The sequence below is a fragment of the Bos javanicus genome, chromosome 26 (genome assembly GCF_032452875.1).
Source record: "Bos javanicus breed banteng chromosome 26, ARS-OSU_banteng_1.0, whole genome shotgun sequence".
Lineage (NCBI taxonomy): Eukaryota > Metazoa > Chordata > Mammalia > Artiodactyla > Bovidae > Bos > Bos javanicus.
Window position 1 is genome coordinate 18801924 of NC_083893.1, and position 15296 is coordinate 18817219.

The following is a 15296-nucleotide window of genomic DNA, read 5'->3' on the forward strand; positions in this document are numbered from 1 at the left end:
CCCAGTGAGGGGACGGGAGCCAGGTCTAGGACGGCCCTGGGGCCTGCTGGGCAGACCTGAATGGACAGCCAGCTCCCACAGCCTGACTTGGGTTGAGGGTTCTGTCCATCATTTTTTGTGGGCTGCTCATGGTGGGGAGCAGTCTCCAGTGATCCTTGGCAGACCTTGAACTGGCCCTGGTTTCTGGGGTCTTCCGGATTTGTGGTCATTGGTCACTTGGCCCTCAGAGCTGAAGCCAAGAGAAGCACCAGTATCATCGCTTTGTCTCCATGGACCCTTCGAGGCATCAAGGGGCCCTGGCTCCAGCATCTCTCCTGCAGCTGGTGGCTCTACGATCATAGTACCTGTGTTTATTGAGCACTCGTAGTGGGCAGTGTGTGGAGTGTGTCATCTCATTTAAACCTCATGAGAGTCCCCAAAGCTAGGTTCTGTTATTAACTTAACCAGTGAGTAAGTGGAGTGAAATAACCTGCCCAAGGTCACATAGCTAGTGAACCATGGAGCCCTGGTGTGAACTGTGTCACAGGTGCTTCTAGGCACCAGAGAAAAACTGGGTCACCATAGCAGTCCTGGCTGTCACCTACCCTCTGTTCTGCCTTGCCCCCACACACTCCAGGAGTTTCTGAGACGCTGAGCTAATGGAAGGGACCTGCCCACCACCAGCCCTAGCGAAGTGGGCTCAGCCTCCAGGGGAACAGAGGCAGTCTTGTGGCAGGAGCTCCCCCAGCTCCCAGCACTGCCCCACCTCCCTGGCTGAGTCGTTTTCAACACCCAGAGCAGCACATTCCATTCTCGGGCACAGCTGGGGGCTGGGGACTCCGGATCCCCCTGGCCCCAGCAGAGCCTGCTGTCTGGGCTGGGACACTGGGTCCCAGCCACACACATTCCAGCAACAACCACCCCCCACATTGGATTTCCCAAGGAGTGAACTTTAGCCAGGATTACAGCCAACTGAACACTTGTGGGATGAGAGCTTCCTTTGTGGGACCCAAGAGGCTGGATGCTGACGGGGTTGAGAGGGGAGGAGGAGTGAGGGGGGTGTTCAAGACTGGCTTCTCTGCTGCTCGCAGGGCCCTTGGGGTGGGATCTGAGCAGGGGCCCCCCAAAATCTTCCTGTGAGGCAGGGTGGCAGAAGCACAGCTGCCTCCACACCGATCATGCCCACCTGTCTTCAGCTTTGCCCCTTGTAGGCAGTAGTTCCCAGGGTTAGAGCGTGGGGGTCAAATCCTCATCACACTGCTAAGTACAGCTGTGTGTCCATCAGTAAGTTCATTAACTTCACTGAACCTCAGCCTCCTCATCATTAAAATTGTTGTTGTTTAGTTGCTAAGTCGCGTCTGACTCCTTTGTGACCCTGTGGACTGTGGCCCACCAGGCTCCTCTGTCCATGGGATTTCCCAGACAAGAATACTGGAGTGGGTTGCCGTTTCTTCCTCCAGGGGATCTTCCCGACCCAGTGATCGAACCCAGGTCTCCTGCGTTGCAAGTGGGTCCTTTGCCACCGAGCCTCATCATGAATGTGGGGACGGGGAATTCCCTGGCAGTCCAGTGGTTAGGATCTGCACTTGCCCACCACAGAGGGCACACGTTCAGTGCCTCGTCAAGGAACTAGAGATTCTGCATGCTGCTCAGTGCAGCCAAATTAAACAATTAATTAAAAAATAACAAATAGGGATAATAATAGTACCTACACTGGGACGTTTAAGTAAGAATGCCTAAGTACTTGGTTATTTATATATTAATGGGCTTGATATATTGAGTGCTACTGTGGTATTATATGTCTCTCCCCTCTACTGCCCTACATACCTGGGTATGTGTTTTCTGGGATACAAAACCCCAAATGTAGACTCTCCCCCTTCTAGAAGTAACAGTTATGGCCTTTAGATATTCCTGCCTTTCCTGCCTTCCTGCCAGAAGCATTTCTTAGTTGGTTAACAAATCAATTAGAACTTTAATAAGCACTTATTTTGCGCAAGCACTGTGCTAGGTCAAAGCCTTTGGTTAATAAAAATACTAATGACTATTTAATGAACATTTTCTAAATGCTGGGCCTTGTTTCCAGGTATTTTTTCATGCATTTCTCCACTTAACGCTCAGCCACCCTGTGAAGTAGACACGATGACTCCATTTTCCGGCTGGGCGGTGGTCCCAGTGTCACATGGTCATTACGTCACAGCATTGGAACCCAGACTGGGCTCTGCCGACTCTCTCACCCGATCCTGAGTGTTGGAGGCCTTCCCTGAATCCCTTCTGTTCACTATCAGAACGCTCCTTTTGTCCTCAACTGAAACACTTGACTTCCTTGCTCCCTTGCAACTGGGGCCGGCCATGTGACTTGAATGTTGGCTGGTGAGCAAGAAGTGGAAATCTACCAGGTGGGACTTGTTGGGAAATTACTGTTTTCCTGATCAAAAGGGCCAGAGGCAGCTCACGGGCAGCTTTTGCTCTTAGCCCTTCCCTGCCTTGCTCCCTGGAATGTGGCTGAGAAGTTGGGAGGAGGAGGTACCCCCTCCCATCCCCCCCACCCCAGGCAGAGCAGGAAGACAGAACGAGCCTGGGATGTGGACCTCCCAGCTCCAGACCCCCTTGCATGGGGAAGCCCCGCTGTCTCTGGGGGCTTCTGCTCCCCCCAGTCACTGACACGCAGTGCAGACGCTCGCGGGGCGGCCCTGCCGCCTGTCTCAGGCTGGCCAGGAGGGAGTGTTCTGTGGCTGGACAGAATGAGCAAGGGCTCAGGCCTTGCTGGGCCTCTTGGGTGTCTGGTCCCAGGAAAGAGAGTCCTGGGGGCTCTGACAGCAGGTGTTGGGGACAGAGGTGAGGTAGAGCGGAGCCTGCTGCCTTTGTAGGGTGAGGAGCGCCTTACCGGGGCCTCCCAGGATGGGCTCAGGGAGCCCCTCCTCGCCCGCTCCCTCTCACGGGCTGCCAGCACCTGACAGAGGTCAGTATTGTGCTCCGGCCAGAGGCAGCCCAAGCCCTGTGTATTCAGTGGAAAAATAATTCCTGGTCCTGGTTGACCATAGAAGTGTCCATAAATATTTGGTTGGGGTAGGAGGCTGGGAGACAAGGGGTGGATTCAGGGAGCCAGGTGGGCTGGGCAGGCTTTGGGCGAGGGTGGGTGGCAGCGGTGTCCTCAGAGGAAGGAGAAACAAGCGGGCCTCTGCCGCTCCTGACCTGTGGTGGGGCCACCTGACTGCCAGGGAGTGATTTATGGCCGGCTGTCAGACCACCTGTTAGCTGGCACTGGCCTCTTCGTTTCTCGCTTCTCTGAGAGCTGCGGGAGCAAGCCAGGGTTTTTCCTCATCGAGAGAGAGAACGTGGCTCCATTGTTTCGGAGGAGCAGCAGGTCTTGATTGGACTTGGCATCCCAGCTGAACCCCAGTTGGTGGGGAAAGCAGTCTAGGGGTGTCTGCGGCCCCCCTGCTCGGTACATCTGCCCTGTCCCTCAGCATCTGCTGATGGTACCCCAGGACGCTTTCCTGGCATCATCCCTCCCATGTTCTGGACATTTGAGTGACAGTAGCCTGTCGCCTCCATTTCAAGGCTTCTCCCCTTGCTGCTTCATCCAGCTCAAGGTAGCAGCCTCCCTTTGCCCTGAGCTCACCGAAGAAGCCCCTGGAAGCATTAGAGCTGGTCCTCTCCCTGCAAGCAGGAACAGGACTGCTCCAGCCTGAAGAAGCTCAGCCCTTTGCCCTCCTCCAGCCTCAGCTGTTGGCTTATCTGGATGGAAGTTCTCAGCCCTGGCTGCACACCACCCAGGGGGCACCTGGAAATGCTGATTTTGGAGCACCCTCCAGAGGTTCAGGTTTAATTGCTTTAGCTTAGGGCCTAGTATTTTGTAAAAGCTCCCCAAATGCTTCAAAGTGTTAAAGGCCTGAGCTGCTGCAGTTCTCACCAGCTCAGGCAACACTGATGCTCCAGGGACCAGCTTGGAGTAGCACCTGTTCACGCCACCATCTGCTACACGTCCAGTGTCCAGGGGTGTCTGAGCTCTTAAGGGGTGGGAGTGACAAGTTTAGGCCTCTGGCCCTTCATAGTAGTTCCCTGTGGCCCAGCCTCTTGGGGGCTCCTTGGAGCGGGCACTGCCCATGTCAGGGAGGTGCTGCAGGACCACGGGAACCTTCTGAGTGTGGGAGAAGGCTGGGGAACTTGGCATCTCTGTCCTTCCTCTGAGACAAAAGGATAGTCATCCCCATCGCTCGCTTAGGCTCATTGTGGGGATAAGAAGGGTGACCCTTGCTGTGTGTTCTCAGTGGATCCTGCAAAAACATGGGAATTGCTCTTTTTAGGCATTCCAAGTATGTCTGTGTGGACAGACCGTGGGTTACAAAAAGGCCTCTTTCTCAAAGTCCCTTCTGAATGGCCCCTTGCCCTCCCTCCTGGAACTGGCTGACAAAGAAATCACCTGCTCAAAATCAACTGTTTGTTTTCTTTGATTTAATTAAAAACTTAAAAAAAAAATAGAAAATCAAATCCTACCTGCATCAGTCTAGTACCTATGGCCTCGCAGCAGAAGCAATAATTTATGGTCATCAGGATATAGGGACACGCGGAGGCTGAGGAGCGAGCTTCTGGGAGGGGGCTGGGCTGGGCTTCTCCCCAGTCCAGTGGGGAAGGAGACAGGCAGAGATGGGGGAGGTGGGAAAGTGTGGCTGGAGGGCACCATGACCCTTTCCTCTGGGGGCTATGATGAGGACACATGAAGGGGCATGGGGGCCGGGAACTGTCCCCCAAGTAGCTCAGCCCAATGTCAAGACTTCCCTCTCCCGGGTGAGGCCCCACTGCAACAGACGGGCTGACACTACCGGCTCCCCTGGAAGCCGCCACCTCAGGCTGCTCCGAGCCCCTGCGCCGTTCCCTTGCTTTCTTCTCTCTGCTTACTTTCTGAGAGCCTGGGGCTTCCCCTGAACTGAGAAAGGCCTGGTTCTCTGGGAGCAAACCTCCCAAGAACCCCAGAACCCCTCAGTCAAGGACAGCCTGGCTCCGTGTCCATCCCTTAGTGCCTGTGCCTGCACAGCTCTTCGTGAACCACCCTGTGGCAGGGGCTAGGTCAGCCTGGGGAGGGGGAGGCCAGGTGGGCAGAGGAGAGAGTGCCCCAGGGATGGGGACCGAGGACAGGGCATGGCTGGGTGGGGCAGAGGAGAGCCCTTCAGTGGGGCTCTGCTGCCCCGTAGAAGAAGGGGTAGTAAAGGGAGCAGGGGTAGGAGAACATGAACTTGACTGCGAACTTCATCTCCTTGTTCTTCTTGTCCCAGCGGTAGACGGCCATGAGCAGCAGCTGTCCGTCTACTTTGCGGCCCATGACCAGGAAGCTGCCAGCCAGGCTGTCCAGCTGTGGGCAGGGGCAGCCAGCACTGTTCTTCATGTGCAGCACGAGCCTCTTGGTGTCCTTGCGCTTCAGGGGGCCCGACTTGAGCAGCTTCTTCTTTTTCTGGGCTCCAATCAACTTCCGGTCCCCATTCTCTATCTTGATCTCCTTGATGCGCATTTTGACCACTGTGTGTGGGGGGTGGACAGGGGGTCAGCCATGAGAGCCATCAGGCTTGCTTAGGATGCTGGTGACCCCATGCTTGGTGCTCTGCCTGAAGCTCCAGGCCTGGGCCTTGGAGACATGGAGCTTCCGCATGTATACTTACGAAGCTCCCACCAGGTGCTGGACTTGTGCAGACATTATCGGCTTTCATCCTGACATGAATGGGTGTGGTGGGGAAATGAGGTTTGGAGAGGTGGTGATGGGCCTGAATTCTAGAGCCTGGCTTGAACTGAGATCTGGGCTGTGCCTTTCCATGATACCAGGTGCAGGGTGGAGAGCTCTCCTTGGGGAGTGAACTTGGGCGTGGGCTCCCCAGGGAAGGGAAAATATTGGGGGTGGAGATAACCACTTGGAGGGAGCGTTTGGTGGAGGGGGTCCTTGTGATGCAGGAAGGCTGGACTTCGTGATCTCTGGGGATGGATGCTTCCAAATAGGATTTCTGGCTGTGTGTGTGCATGTGTGTGGAGGGTGTTTGGAGCAGTGGTGGGCTGGTAAATGCCAGCTCCGGGGAGGGGCTGCTCTGCAGCACGTGCTGCTTTCCCCAGTGTGACACGCAGGGTCGGGAAGCGCTGCAGTCACCTCTATGTGTGTGTGTGTGTGACCGTGTAGTGTGGTGCTGCTGCACGTTTTTGTGTATAAGAGGATGTCTGCGGTATGTGTAGGAGTTTGTAGGATGTTTGTGGAGTGTGTGGCTAGTGGGCGAGGTGATTAAAGAGCCTAATAGAGCAGGGCGTGGTCACGTAGGGTAGCATCCTCCTTCTTTGGGCCTCTGGATCCCCATCTCTGGGAGAAGCCAGAGAGTAGCTTTGGCCACCCAGGGAGAGACATTGTTATAAAAATCTTCTTTCTCTCCCACCCGCTCTTTTTCTCTCTTGGACATACACACACCTTGCAGTAATAATGTTCTCTTCCCAAACAGACTAACAATATAAAAGACTTGCTACAGGAAGGGTTTTGTTGCTTTCTCTTTTTTAGAGACAATGAGGTTAAGGCACAAAACGGGAACCAACCGGGCAAAGACCACAGGCCGGGCTGTGTGGTCTGCATGGGAGCCAGGTCCTGACTGCCCCAGGAATGAGGAGGCTCCAGGATGAAGCTGTGGGGCCGGGGACCACAGCACCCCCAGCCAGAGATGCATCAGGTACTAGGCAGAGGTGCCCGGGGGCCAGGGGGCTGTGCTTCCGTCCTGGAGCCCATCTCTCCCCTCTGCTGCCCCCATCCATCTCTGGACCAAGCCTGCCTCCCACAAAGAGAATCCAGCCCTGGAGGCCCTTCTGTAGGCAGTGTCAAGGAAAGGCTGCAAGAACCCTGGCTAGGGATGGACCATGGCCTTGGGGAGTGGCTTCTGAAGTCCCTGGGATGCCAAAAAGAAAAAAAGTGTATTTCTCTGGGGAGAGGGCAGTGGCCACATGGGCTCTACACTCACCGAAGTCGCTGGAACACATCTGCTCCATGAGTCCGTCAGCACTGTGCTCCATCTCACACTGGGCACAGATCTTGGTCACTGAAGAGAGAAGCAGGGATAGAGTGAGGGGATCAGAGGCCAAAGAGCCAAACTTAGGGTTCAGGCTCCCCCACTGACCAGCCACCTCCGCCTCCCAAGCCTCCACTTCCCCATCAGGAATCAGGATGATGGTAATGATCATGCTCACTGAGTGGTTGTGAGATTCCAGAGACGAGGTTGTGAAGGGACGAAACTGACCAGGTAGGCACGGCTGCCCCATGACCCTGGCGTCTGCGGCCATCATGTGCGCCCGGCCTGTCTCTGTGTGTCTGCCTCCTGGCAGGCCGCCCCATCATGGCAGGGCGAGGGGCTCAAAGAGGGTGGGAGTGGGAGGGCAGAGCCAGGTGGGACTCTAAGAATGGGATTTCCCTGCCTTCCAAGTTTGAGCTCCAAGAAAACCAGAATAAAAGAGCCCTGCCAGGATCCCTGCTGGGGACTGTGCTGTTTCTTCTTGAGCGGTGTCTCTCCTTTCCTGGTCCCATTTCTAACCCAAGAATAGGGAGTTTGCCTTCTCTCACCACTCTCTGGTCACAAGACCCCCACCCAACCTCGACTCTCAGGTCCCATGTGGGTGCATAGGATTGGGATAGCATGGGTGAGGTTAGCTCTGAGCGGTGGGTGGGGTGTGGTGGGGTTCAGTTGCTTTTGGGGGGCCGGGTCAGGTGAAAACTGGGGCAGTGCTGCCCCTTGGGAGAGTCCCAGAGCCAGGGGCTTCCTGGATTCTCATATCAGCCACCCAGGCGAAGCTTCCTTGCCTGGTGCCACTGTTTATTCTCCTATCTGGTGTCCAACAGGGGCTTACTCTGTCTGAAAGGAGGTTAGCAGACAGTGGGGAGAAGAATGAGGGGGGTGCACAGTGAAGGGGAGGCTGAGACCAGAGAGGAATGAGGGGTAATGGGATGGGGGTGGGGAGGAAGGTGGCACTTAAGAGTCTAGAAGTTTGGGGAACCTGAGATTGCTTCCTATTTAACAATGAGGAGACAGAGGCTCAACTCGCCCAAGGGCTCCTTGTTAGGGGCAGAGCCTGGCACCCTGCTCACCATTCTGCTCTGAGCCTTACCCAGGGGTCTGACTGCCTGGGGCACTGGGGAAAGAGTGGGAGAATTTAGGGTTCCCAGGTGCAGAAAATAGGGGCAGGGTGGAAACCATAGCCCAGAGTTGCATTTGGCCCCCAGTCTTTGGCTACATCATTTCCCCTAGCCTCCGCCCCTCCCCAAATCCCAACACAGGTAGGGGTCCAGGGCTGCTGAGGCCAAAGGCATCTTTAGCAACCCTGGGTATCTGTGGGCTGAGAGGGGTGATAAGGCATTTATTGGAGGCCTCAGGATGAAGTGACAGCACTGCCCCCACACCCCTGGGATTCCAGAAGCTTAGGAAGGTGGAAGCTGCGAGGGAAAGCCAGGAGAGGTTTCAGGAGCAGTTGGAATGGGAGAGAACCAGTTTGAACGTCCAGAGCCGCAAGGAGGCACTACTCTGGCAGGCCATGGCGGGAGGGGAAGGCTGGAAGGCTTCGGGGGGACATGCAGGGCTGAGCAAAGACTCTGAGTGTGTGTGTGTCTAGAGGAGGTGGCACCTCTAGAGGGCTGTGGCATCCATTGGGGTCCGGCTCACGGGTACCCAGGGGCAGTCGGAGCGCAGGGGGCGGGGGCGGGAGCGCTACCTGGAGGCGCGGTGGCGGGCAGGTGCCCGAACTGCACAGCGATGCAGAGGTCGTTGTCCAGGGGGAACTTGTGACAGTGCAGCATCTCGGGCCAGGGGAAGCCATAGGCCTCCATGAGCGGCGCGCAGCCGGCGCGCACAGCCTCGCACAGCGAGCGGCAAGGGTAGATGGGCCGGTCGAGGCAGACGGGCGCGAAGAGCGAGCAGAGGAAGACCTGCGTGTCCGAGTGGCAGCGCTTGGCCAGCAGCGGCAGCCAGCTGCTCGCCTGCTGCTTCACCTCGGCCAGGCTCTCGTGCTCCAGCAGGTTGGGCAGCCGCATGCGCTTGTAGCCCACCGTGTGGCAGAGCGGCAGGTCGGCGGGGATGTCGAGGCACTGGGGCGGCTTGGAGTACGAGCGCCCGTGCAGCGGCTCGGTCTGCCAGCCGTAGTAGTCGTACTCCTCGCCCCGCGCCGGCGCCCCGTGCAGCGCCCCCAGCAGCAGAGCCAGCACGGCCGCCCGCGCGCCCCCGGCCGCCGCCCGCATGGCTGCGCAGGCCCCCGACACTCCGTTGCCGCTGAGGTCGCCCAAGTGGACGGCAGCCTCGCTCCGCTCCCGGGCGCACCGAGTGATCCTGGCGCCTCCCACCTTGGGGCTCCAGCCCCGGCCTCGCCGCGCGCCGCAGCCAATCTCCGGCCGCCCGGCCCCCGCCCCAAGGCGGGGAGGCAGGGTGGCGCCCCCTCGGCCCCTCCTGCCCTGGGGCCCGCGCGTCCCGCCCAGAGTCCCGCCCGCTCGTGCGCCCCTCTCCCGCTCGCCTGCTCCCCCGCCAGTGCTCCAGCCTCGCCTTGCGCCTCTCGCCAGGACTCCTTCACCTCCCTAGGCTTTTTCCTCGTCTCTAGCCGTCTCCTTATCTCTCTCCGACACAGCCTCTCCTGTTCCTTTTCTCACTCACTTCACTTGGTTATCTCTCCGTCTCGGCCTGTACCCCTCTGCTCTGTTTTCTCTTTCCTGACACCTGGGTTCTCCCCTTTCCCGGCAGGAGTCTTCTGGCTGCTCACACCCTCCTGGTCCAGCCGGGCAAGTGCTTCCCCCCCAGGGCTCACGCATTTGTGGAGTTCCTGCCTGGTTCCGGGCAGCTGTGCTGACTGCTGGGGAATCAGAGGTGGATGTGATCCAGAGCCCACCTCCCGGACATCCCAGCTTAGTGGGGGCCAAGATAATCATACCTGCTGTTTAGTGAGCACTTACTTAGTGCCTCAGACACTGCACAGCACTTCATAACCTTATCAACTATTTCCAGTGATGGCTAATACTTATTGGGTGCTTCCCATGTGTCAAGTCTTTCTGACCACATTACATAAACTACCTCATTTAATTCTCACAATAATGGCATAAGATGGGTAGGTACTACTACTATCTGTGCTTTACAGATAAAGGCACTGACCTAAAAAGATTAAGTAGGGATTGGAGCCAGAACCTGAATCCAGATCTGATTCCAAGAGTCAGAGCCAGGTCATGACCAGGGGTTCTGGATTCTGAGTCTGTAGCCTTAGTGAATCTGTGTGTCTGTAGAGGGGTGGGAGTGGGGTGGGGAGGGAGACTCAGAGAAGTGAAGTAACTGGCCCTTGGTCACCTTGCTAACAGATGAAGGAGCCATGATTTGAATCCATATGTTTGGTTCCAAAGACCAGGGAACTATTCAGCTCTAAGATAAATTTCAGCCTAGAGTAGGAAATGCTGAGGGAGGAGAGTGTATCTCCTCTGGGAGCCTAGAGAAGGGAGGAATTGAGGAGGATATCCAGGGAGGCATCAGAGAAGGGGCAGGGTTTCAGGGACCCAATGTTAACGGTCCATCTGGATCCTGCCTTCCATTGGCTTTCTGTGGGAGGAGCTTTGGTTAAGAGGCTTAGAGGTGGGGTGGGATGGTAGGCTCCTTCCTGAGAACCTAACTGAAAACCTGACTCCCCAGCCTTTGTTGGGGAGGGTACCCTGGGGAGGAGTCTTGTAGCAGGGTTTGGGGTGCTCTGAGCTAGGGGAAGAAGTTCTGGGGCACTTGCTCCCTACACTCTTGCCCTCAAATCCTCCCCACCCCATTCTCCTGAATGTCTCCAAGGCTCCCATCTTCCCACGGATCTATCCTTGCAGTGCTAGTGGAGAGCAGTAAGGACCACTTCTCTTAATAGTCAGATGACACTCACACACCACTTACTGTGTGCAAAGCTTGAGATGTGTATCCCACAGACGGGGATACAGAGATACAAAAGACATCGGGCCTGTCTCATCTGATCTAGTTTTGAGAAAAAGACACAAGACATGGCCGAGGAGGCAAAGGAAAATTAGGCAGATCCCTCGGGTGGAACAGCCCTCGGGTGGAACAGCCCTCTGTTGTTTTGATGTCCAGGAACACACTTTCCTCCCATTTCTCCCTCTCCCAACTCCAGCATGAGAGGTTCTGGGATGACCACTCAGAAGGTGAAGGGCCGTTCCCTGCAGGGTCAGACAGTGTAGTGGAGTAGTGGTGCAAGGTCCTGGACTCTGCAGACAGAAAGAGCCAGGTTCCCATCTGAGTGCACACTCTATGAGTGACGACCTTGGGCACACTTAGCTATTCTGACCCTTCATTTCCTTGTTTTGAAATAGAACCTCTTCAGCAGATGTTGTGAGGGGCAAACAAAGTGGTGCATGGAAAGAAAGCCTCCTGCACAATGCCAGCACATAACAGGCATCCAGGAATGTTAGCTCGCCAAGGGATGTGTGATTTTAGGATATAAATGTGGTGTGTGCTCTGAAAGCTCCCTCGGACACCTTGGCCCTGGCTCCGGCTTGGGATTCTGAGCAGTAGTTCTGCTCCCTGCACTCCAGCTTACCACTCACCCCCTGCTCTGGGCTTGGCAGAGCTTCTCTACTCCGGGGGAAGTCTGGTTTTGGGCACTGGCAAGAGTGTTGGGGCTCCCAGGTGGTTGAACAAGGTGCTGGCTCCCTGGGCAGCTGGTCTCCTGTGCTGTTTGTTGGCATCCCAGTGCCTGGCCTGGACAGAGTGAAGCATTGTTTCTGGGCTGCTTATGTAAGAACTGCACATGGTCTGAGAGCCGGGGGCGTCTGTACCTGGCAGCTCCAGGGCCTCTGAAGGGCAGAGGGGCGAGGCTGGAAACCTCCTGGAAGAGGAAGATGGGTAGGCTTTACCTGACAATTCTGTCTTGAGGGCCCCTGAGGCTTCTGGATATGGGGCCCGTGATGAAACTGAGGTGGGAAGCCCTTCATAAGAATCAAACCCGGGTGGGGGCTGACCCTGGGGCAGCCATTCAGGGAAGCTCTCCCTCTGTGGCCAGGCCGGCGGATTACTTTGGCCCTGGTGCCAGAGAAAGAAGGGGGCTGTGCTCTGACAGGGTCTCCCTTCTTGATGAGCCTGCTCCAGGGCCAGGGCAGCTGGGCGAAACACTTGGCATGCTGGACATCTGTCCATCCGGGAGCGTCTGCTGTCTGTCCAGGCACACGTTTCCCCCAGCTGATGGAGGAACCTGCTTGTTCAAAACAATGTGTACTCATGGTTTGTTGTGAGCAAAGTTCTACACAGATAACTCTTCGATTGGACTTGCTAATTATGGGGAATTCTCTGGTGGTCCAGTGGTTAGGACTCCTTGCTAAGATCCCTCAAGCTGTGGGGCCAGCAAACACCTGGCTAGTTAATGTTATCAAAACCTACATTTTTTCTTCTTTTCTTTTTGGCTGCATGGGGTCTTAGTTGCAGCATGTGGGAGCTTGTTCAGGAGCTTATTCCCCGGACCCAGGATCCCTGCGATTGGGATCATAGATTCTTAACCACTGGACCACCAGGGAAGTCCCTATTTTCCTGCCTTTTCAGTGCCTACTTCAGTGGTTCTCCTTGTGGTCAGGGTTCCCTTGAGGGTCCCCAAGTGCCTTTTAGGGAGTCTACAAGGCCAAAATTGTACGTAATTTGAAGATCTACTCAAAGTGCAAGACAGACCAATGAATTTTAAGGATTTTATTTTGTTGAGTAAGAAAAGTTTATTGATGTGGATTCAGATTCTACATTACAACCAACATTGAAAGAATTGCCACATGTCAATATTTTGGCAGTATCAATTTGATAGCCATAATATCTCAAAGGCTATTAAAATACTCTCTTTTTTACATTTCTATGTAAAGCCAGATTTTCTCCATATATGTCAACCCAAACAACATGTAACAACAGATTGAATACAGGTGATATATGACTGTCTTCTATTAACCTAGACATGAATGAGACTGCGAAAGTGCAAAACAGTGCCAGTCTTTTCATATTTTTTTTGTTTTGTAAAATATAATTATTTTTCACATAATTTGCTATTTCTGTTAACATAATGGGTGTATTATGGTTGTTTGAAATGAATTATTTTTTTCAGTTTTCATTTTAACCATGGTAGATACTAATAGGTATAAATCTATATAAACAAAAGTTCTTTAATTTAAAATTTCAATTTTTAAGGGTGTAAAGAAGTCCTGAGATCAAAAAATTTAAGAACCACTGGCTTATTTCCTCTGTCATTTCTGATAGAGGTGTATAAAATCTACTTTGTGGGTTTGTTAATTTTTCTTTTTTGTCTCATTTGATTCAGTTTTGCTTTTTACACTTTGAAGCTGCATTGTTAGCAGCATAAAGTTTTGTGATTATTATGTGTTCTGGTTGGACTGTAATTTTTATCTGTTTGAAATAGCCTCCTTTGTTCCTTTTAATCTTTAGTCATGGGAAAAGTGATTTCATGAACTAACATTTAGCTAGCACCTGCTGTGGGCCAGGTGTACATGGAAAGAGTGTCTATCCTGGCCCATGTGGAGAATGTGGACTCGTGAAAGCAGTGAAGCGTAGTGGGAGGAGTCAGGGCTTTGAGTCAGACTGACTGGTGGTGAATTCCAGCCACATCCTAGCTGTGTGTCTTTGGACATATGTCTGTTGGACTTTGGACCTGAATTTGTTTATTTGCAAAATGTGGTTAGTAACATTTATTTACTGGGTGGTGGTGAAGATGTACTGGATACCAGATGAGAGAAGCACGTAGCAGAGCGCCCGGCGTATAGTAGTTGTGTGATGAGCCCTAGAACAGAGCCACAGCGAGAGATCTGCCACGTTCATGCCCCTACAAGGGCTCTGGGGGTGGCAGCGTGTCCCAGTGGGGGAGTGCGCCATGCGTGGAGCTGGGAGATCTCAGTTGTGTGTTTTCAGCTTAATAGCAAGTCCTCCCACACCCTGAATCTCAGTTTCCTCATCTGTGAAGTGAGGAATGCAGTCTCTGTCCTGCATTCTCCACGGGGCCATCTTGAGAATAATGAAAACGAAGGGCTTTGGGATGATGATGGAGATGAGGCTGACTTTGTTCTTGGCCCAAGGTGGGACCTCTTCTGTCCCCAGCTTTTTTTTTTTTTAATATTTATTTTTATTTATTTATTTGGCTGCTTAGGTCTTAGTTGGGGCATATGGGATCTAGTTCCCTGACCTAGGACAAAACCCGGACCCCCTGTATTGGGAGTGCAGCGTCTTAGCTGCTACACCACCAGGGAAGTCCCTGTCCCTGGCTGTGTGGAGGTCTTGCCAGCACAAGCTTGCCTTCCCCCCTGGGGGAATGTGATGCCTGAGGATGTGAGACTGAATCTTGTCTTTATTCCAGAGCCTCCTGGAATTACCTGCCTTTTGCAGTCTCAGCGTTCCCCTGCTGGGATACCTGTCTTCACAGCAACTGCTGCTGAGTGCTCAGCAAAAAGCCCAGGGTGAGTGGTCTGTGAAATGAAGAGAACTGTTAGTGCCAGGGGGAACCCATGACTACTGTCCCCCAGCATCCTCCCACCCCCCACCACTTTCTGTAAGAGGAAACTAGAACTTGACCTTCCTGACTCCCAGTCCAGTGCTCTCCTATCACACTGATAGCACTGTTTTTCTTTCCAGCATTTTAGTTTTGTCAACTTCAAAGTCAACATGTATCCCACAGGCCCGTAGCCGCGCCCCCCTTCCTGCTGCACAACCTGTCTCTGGGCAGCAGTTCAGGAAGGCCTGCTCAGGATCTCGGGGCAGTGGGGGCCTTGTCCTGGAGGGCCTGGGCTTACTGCCACTGAGTAGAGAGGCCAGGGAGGTGACCTAGTCTTCCCTGCCAGGAGCTTGGACACCAACAGGTTTTCCATTTGTCCTGGATCTCATGTGGTTCTGCAAAAATAGGAGAGGCCAGACTTGTCCCGGGCCTGGGTCTTGGTCTAGCTCTAAGAATGCCTGTCTGAGGTACAGCAGGAAGTAAGGTGGAAGGTGGGCATGGCTGATATTCTTTGGACAGGGCTGGGATGGAGAGAAGGACAAGTAACAGTCCCCTCTTCACCCTGGGTCCCCAGCACACCTGGGAGCCCTGAGGCTGTGGCTAGTGGGCAACCCAGCTAGAAGCATCTCAGAGAGGCACCCACATGTTTGGGTTAAGACCACGAACTCTGGGGACGTCCCTGGTGGTCCAATGGTTAAGACTCCATGCTTCCACTGCAAGGGGCACAGGTTAGGTCCCTGATCAGGGAACTAAGATCCTGCATGCTGGGAGGCACAGCCAAATATTAAATAATAATAAAAAAAGACCATGAACTCTGGAGCGGGACT

The 15296-nt window shown here is 54.3% G+C and overlaps 1 protein-coding gene across 1 annotated transcript; it reads right to left on the reverse strand.

Moving 5' to 3' along the window:
* Positions 1–4414: 4414 nt before the first annotated feature.
* Positions 4415–9327, reverse strand: SFRP5 (secreted frizzled related protein 5). The gene is made up of 3 exons (XM_061403032.1): positions 8695–9327; positions 6957–7034; positions 4415–5493 (listed from the first exon to the last, which is right to left on the reverse strand). Exons 1-3 carry the CDS (start codon positions 9215–9217, stop codon positions 5147–5149), a joined length of 948 nt encoding a protein of 315 aa, XP_061259016.1. The 5' UTR covers positions 9218–9327; the 3' UTR covers positions 4415–5146.
* Between the last annotated feature and the right edge of the window lie 5969 nt (positions 9328–15296).